Source organism: Acyrthosiphon pisum, chromosome A1, assembly GCF_005508785.2.
Source record: "Acyrthosiphon pisum isolate AL4f chromosome A1, pea_aphid_22Mar2018_4r6ur, whole genome shotgun sequence".
Classification (NCBI taxonomy): Eukaryota; Metazoa; Arthropoda; class Insecta; order Hemiptera; family Aphididae; genus Acyrthosiphon; species Acyrthosiphon pisum.
Genome location: NC_042494.1, coordinates 24,423,703 through 24,430,519, shown reverse-complemented (window position 1 = coordinate 24,430,519; position 6,817 = coordinate 24,423,703). Strand labels below are relative to the sequence as shown.

General features: G+C 29.0%; 1 protein-coding gene across 1 annotated transcript in view; it reads left to right on the top strand.

Moving 5' to 3' along the window:
- The window catches only part of LOC100570053 (atrial natriuretic peptide-converting enzyme-like), a 133,302-nt gene continuing 126,485 nt past the window's right edge, over positions 1–6,817 (top strand). Inside the window, exons 1-2 of the mRNA XM_029486831.1 lie at positions 1–373; positions 3,333–3,435. Coding sequence (XP_029342691.1) covers positions 306–373; positions 3,333–3,435 — 171 coding nt within the window. The 5' untranslated portion in view covers positions 1–305. The remainder of the gene's footprint in view (positions 374–3,332; positions 3,436–6,817) is intronic.

Sequence of the window (6,817 nt, the reverse complement as noted above, 5' to 3'; positions counted from 1 at the left end):
CGGTCAATTTTAAAATTATAAATTATAAAAGTTACACCGCCTTTCTCCAAAATTATAGCGTCGCAATTACGTGATATTATGAACTAACTTTAGAGATATCTAATATGGACTCCGGATATAATGATTATAATAATATTATGTACATACACGTAAACACAGACCAATTTAATATAAATAATAATATACATGCATCATTGTCAATACCTAGGTTATAAACGTACTTAACTATAATTAAAGATATTAATGACATCATAAATGTTTCAAAATAAAAATATGTTTCAGCATTTATATCAACCATCAACACCATGGCGTCCACAAATACACCTCCCGAAATTCCACCGCGAAGACACAGCTCAACCATTTCACCAAACAAGTAAATATTACATATTATTATTTTTATTTATTTTGTTTTTAATACCTAGAATATTTAATTTAAAATAAAAAAAAACGTGTGTAACATTTCATTTTATCACACATTGAAATCATTATAATATTGTCTATTTTTTATGTTTTAATTGTTTTATTCATTAATCAGGCACATTATTTATTGTTTTTCAAACGTAATGCGTTATCTATAATATAATATATAAAAATGGAGATAAAAATGTATAACAATTCATCAATCGAGAACGGCTGGTCCGATTTGGCTCAACATTTTTTTAAGATGTTCGTAACTGCCAGGAAAAGGTTTTTACGAAATAAAATTTTAGGAAAATCCACCGGATAGGTAGGAAATCTCAAATCTGTATGTCAAAAATACAACGGTGGCGCAACAGTGCATTATATTATATTGGTTGCTATTGGTTAATCGGGCATGTTTGTTGATTTCATATGATATAAAAATGAATCGCAGAATGTGTTGCTAAGCGCAATAATTATTCTACTGTACGTGTGTTGTGATTGAACTCCTCCTAAATGGTTAGACCGATTTGAATGAATTTTTTTGTATGCGTTTGCGTTTATTCATCTGATTTTAGTACGGTTAGGTTAGTTTAGGATTTTGTATTAATTGATTATATCAATCCACCATTGGTAGAATACGACAAACTTGGTATAACTTTGATACTTTAGAGTTAAGCCATACACTAACGTATATACAGCACGGGGTCCGCGATCTACCGCGGGTAGATTGCCTACTTGATAATGTACTGATGCGAATCAGAATTTTTATTCCGGGCAACGGAAAAGTTAAGATTAATTTTGAAACCATACACCGAATATTAAATAACGAATTGAACAAAGTTTGAGTCACATATAGTTGGTACACTTAATGGGCAACGAAGTGCACAGGTTCAGTTAGTTTTATATAAAAGTAGTGTTTGTATCATTCATCGATATTTTTAAAGAAACTTAAACAACACAGGTGCTATGATTTATTTTATACTTTAGTGTGATCTAAAACGTGGTTTTAAAGTACATTTCTGCACTGAGACATTTTTGTGGATTGTTTCAAATTTTGTTTCGAAAAAAAAAACATTTTTTAATAATTTTCGATCCAACGGCCCAAGCCAATCGAATAATTATTATTACATTCGAAGTATTAATAAAATAATGAAACAAACGGAATATTTAAAATGTGATAAATATTTTTTTTAATTAGGTATACCTATAGTTAAAATACATACTGCAGACGAAGTATACATTTTATTCGAATAATTTTATTGACAGAATTTATAACTCAAAATAGGTATTGACAAATAGATTATGTTTTAAAACATTAAATTATAAGTTAGATTTGTTTTTCTTAGTGAATTTAGTTGTGATTAGCTCGATACTCAGAAACTACTTATAACAGAAATTGAAGTTTATCCTCAACATTAGTGATTTTTCTATTTAGCTATTCGGTCAATGCAAGTCCTCTATCTGTCATGTCATTGGTAACTCATAGATTCTTAAAAACTTTTTCTTTAACTTTTAGACTTATTTCAACTTACAACATATGTTTCCCTTGAGTCCATCTACCAAAAAGTATTTGAAAATTATCATCATATTTCTTCTAAATTATGAAGCTGCACATTTTTCGATGATGTAGGTTTATTTTTGGTCGTATACTGTGAACTTCTGGATAATAGTAATTTAATCATTGCGTGAACTATCTTATATACATTGTTGCTACTGAGACATTTTGGTCAAACAAACATAGACCAATTAACTGTCAGTTAACAGAAGTATCCCATTCTTTCCTTTACTGTAACCGGCTGTATCTGAACTATTATAGTTTATTAAGGTCTTTATTAACTGCATGTTTGCATGTCATTTTCGACGGCATATATTTTAGAGGTGCAGGCTGTGAACCAATTATTTCTTATAACAGACAGTCACAATAAAACCACAGGTTTTTTAATCCCCTTTTTCTCTTTAGTATTCAAATACAATTCCTCAGTAAACATAAATATATTCAAACAGTAAATTACCTTTAAAATGCAATGAAAGCATGACTACAAGTAGTAGCACCTAGAGTTATAATTCTGATTTCTCTGGTTTGTTCTTTACCTAGAAATATAACTGATAATTTCCACAACACCCAATAATCATAGCTTACTTGTTTTGCTTGAGCATTTCTTGACAAAAATAAACCAGGTCATATCTTTGTTTGTTTGGAATCCAGAGAATAACAGGCTGGGTTGCCCGTGATTTATGCTTACTGATCAATTTTTGATCAACGAGACTTAAAACGATCAAAATGTCAGTATCAGGCCTAGATTTATCTTTAGGTAATGCTGCTCTAACTATATAATGTATATACATATACATTATACATTATATTACATATATTTGTGTGTGTGTGTGTGTTGTTTTTTTGGATTTTACGTAATTTTTTACTTTATTTTAACAATTTAGAGAAACATTTCTAGTTAATAATTATTTGTCATTATTATATTTTTATACTTTTCAACAACCAAATAATTTAATTTTATATGTGTTATTAAAACAACATTTTTAATTGTTTTTTAGATTAAACTCGTTTTTAAAATAAATTTAAATTATTATCACGTATGTTTATAAATTGTAATTTTTGAACTAATATATCATTTTATTAACTTTAATAGTTTTATAAGCGTTGTTTAAGTATGTAAGTCATTAACATATAAAATGTTTAGGGAATTTGTATAGGTTTTTTAAGGCATCAACAGCTAGGAATTAGTTATTACTTATTAGTTATTATCACTTATCATCAACTTTATTATCAACTTCCTTTTTATTTAACTTAACCTATAATTTATTACAAGTTCGTGTTATTAAATAGTTTTTTAATTTGTGCTTATCCAAAAAATATGTTTATTTTTACTACAAAAATAAATTAAGTACCTACTTAAATTTGTTAATTTTAGGATTATTAATCAAAGTTCTGCTGCAGAGTCAAAATCTCCTTCCTTTCTATCACGGAGACATTCATCTTGTATTGACGATAACATGGATAGTGATACCGAAACCGTAAGTAGTGTAGTTATATTATTATAATTTATTCCGGCTATACAGTTTGCAAAATATATTTTATTATTTTTTTTTTTTGTATGTTACGCATATTTATAATTATGATCATAATACAATACTTTGTATACTTCGAAGTATACAAATATTAATTATACAATACTTAGTATATAAATTTATTGTTAGAAATATCCAAGACACCTACAATATCTTACATTAATTTATATTTCATATTAAAAAGGAAAAATACCAAATATGCTGATATACGCATTATTAGTGTAACCTTTACATTGGCCACGTTTCCTGACTACAATTCTGTGCTAAATTATTACATTTTACAAGTGTCAAAGTGTTCCTTACCAGGAATAATATTTATATACTATTTTATTATAAAAAATCTCAAGTTTTTTCAATAAAGCGAATCTCCGAAGAAGGTATTTGTTATTTACTGATTAATGCTCTTGTGAAAATTAATGGACTCTTCGTGAGACTTCATTTTCGTCTATCGTTTGATGACAATGCCGCTACTTTCACTAATTTAAATTTAAATTTATATTTATATATATATATATATATATATTGAATTCACCGATAAGCATAATAATATTCATGTCGGCTGAGTATTTTTTTCTTATGGTTGTCCGAATTATTTCAATTTATTGATAAATTCTCGTTGTTTGTAGATACGCTTAAATGTAACGCCGTAATAGTTGACGAATTTACAACTAGCACATAATTACGCAGTTATCTATCGTTTATTAATAATTATTACTCACACGCAGAAAATAAGATATTATATATTGTATTCTTCTACTTAGATCTTAATTCACACTAACGTGGTTTTTGTTCGAATTAATGCACATAGTGCCGATAAGGAAATCCAAGATCATTGCCGATATTATCTACATTTTTTTTTTTTTGGTACGACTTCAAAATATCGTTTTATAGTTTGCACAGTTTTTTTCTCTTTTCATCATCAATGCGATACGACGTGGCTTTGTTTTTACCGGTACTATTTTTTTTTTACAGTTTCGAGTCCAAATGACACCGCGTTGTCTTTATGAGTTTATACATATATTATACGGTACAAATGTTCAATTTAGTGTATTTTTGTACCATAATATATAAAGATAATACTATGCTCTATCGGCAGATGCATAATATTTTTTATTCCCGTTTAACTCCAACGGCGTGGTCTTTAAAAGTTATCACACCAGCCGTCGCGAACCGTACGCCACTGATCTTTTATTACTTGTTTCGTTTTTTTTCTCAAAAGAATCATTTGTTCTATTCCATATTATATTCAAAATAAAAAAATATATTATATAACGAGGGTACTATACGGTAATTATTTCATCCAACTTGTATCGCATAATTTATGACCATTATATTATTACGTTATGCCTTGCATAACTTTACTTCTACTGGGTTTCGACCGAATAAAATTAGTAAGCCCGTTTATAGTATTATAGTTATAGGTAGTACTGCACATTCCGATTTATAACTACGATTTATGTTACCATAGAACTGCTTATTCAAAGTTTTCCTCGATGGAAAATCTGGTTTAAGAAGTATTATCATGGTTATGGTGGGGGTTGTTTAAAAGTGATTAAACCATTAAATTTGTATATTAATTGTTTGTCATCATATAATAAATAATATATTTTATGTATGGGATATAAGCAGTTATAGTTAAATACCTATAGATCAATGTAACATTATGCACAATAACAAAAGTAGCTGCAAATATTAAAAACAAGAAGTTTATATATAGCTGAATAATTACACAGATTATAACAATGAAAAATAATATTATATAAGGCGTTTTTAATTGGCTAAGGAAGAATTTTAAAACAAAATACAGTAGTGAGAATAATTGAATAATTTATTTTAGGTCTGAAAGGAATTTTGATGATGCTAATTCAATGTTCGGTTTTAGTGGTAAGTTATTCGGGTTAAAATCAGAAATAACATAAGCACATGACGGATCGGCCCGATGCAGAGTATCGAGGATGAATCTTTCCTTAAAATTAAGTTTTTGTGGTTGTTGAAATGATTATTTTCCTGGTACTTTCAGAAGATTTATTTAAATGTTGGTTATTCCTTATATATTTGTATGTGTGAAACTTGTCACAAGAGATATATTTGGTAGAGAGCTTTAGTACAATTTTCCAATAGGTGATTTTTGTCACGTTTGATAGCATTTCAGAATTTTTGAGTGTGTCCATATATTGCGATGGGCAATGATGGTTTTTATCGGTTTTTTAAATTGTAACGTTATAGCATTCAATAACGAAGTGATATTGTGAATATCAATATTGTTTTTTTGAGATACGGGGTCCAAAAATAATAATGTAAGAGAGAGGTTATTTTTGTTTACATTGTAGGTGGACGTGCTTCACTGAAAGATTTCTTTGGACAAACCATCGGAAATATCGGTACTTAGAGTAGAATAATGGATATTTTTGATCGCCAATCCTTTTAAATTTGTTTAAATAAATTATTATTTGTTTGTGATAATAGTACCTGATTAAGACTTGATATTTTTTGGTTAACACGAATCATAATATCCTCAGGTAAACAATTTTTCATCTTTTTTTTATATTTAAAAGCAGAAAACATCATATTCACTGTCGCAGTATTTATATTTCTTTATTTAGTGAACACTTTGCAAAACAAAGAATCTGAAAATACTTTGATGTTTAAATAACATATAGGTACCTACTACCTATACCTACGTATAAATTCAAATCTAGTGGTTTCAATTTCCATTTCAGATGATATAATATATTACAGTGTACCTTCGTAATATTTACGGAGCTGCTCAAAGACATCGAGTCATGTCAGTGAGCACGTATCATGTTATTATTAAACGAAATGAATGATCGACTTGGAAATAGATCCAATAGATATTTGACTTGTATTTTTCAGTAAGCATTATATAATATTATTCTACGGTTCACGCACCCCGCAGTGTGACATCTCCTGTATTACATTATGATATGACCCAAAACTGTATTACGACTGCAGCCGAATAGAATAACGTCGTAATTCTATCGGTGCGTAGAAACACTCGTCCGGCTGTGCAGTGTATGACGATGTGAAATGAATAATAGCACATAATACTTTGATAATATATAATATTATTATCTACATAATGTTTGTACAGCTATAGTCGCGTATGTGCCATTCAATCGACAATGATTTCCGATAACCAACCATGGTCTGCAGCACGACTGGTATACCACTATAGTATTATGTGCACTTACCACTACGGAATTAACCTAACCGCCGATAAACTCGTATAACACGCTCTCTCCAAGGAGAGACTTTTTGACAGACTTTCGATGATTTACGCGGTTGCACAACACCGGTCGCGGCGGTC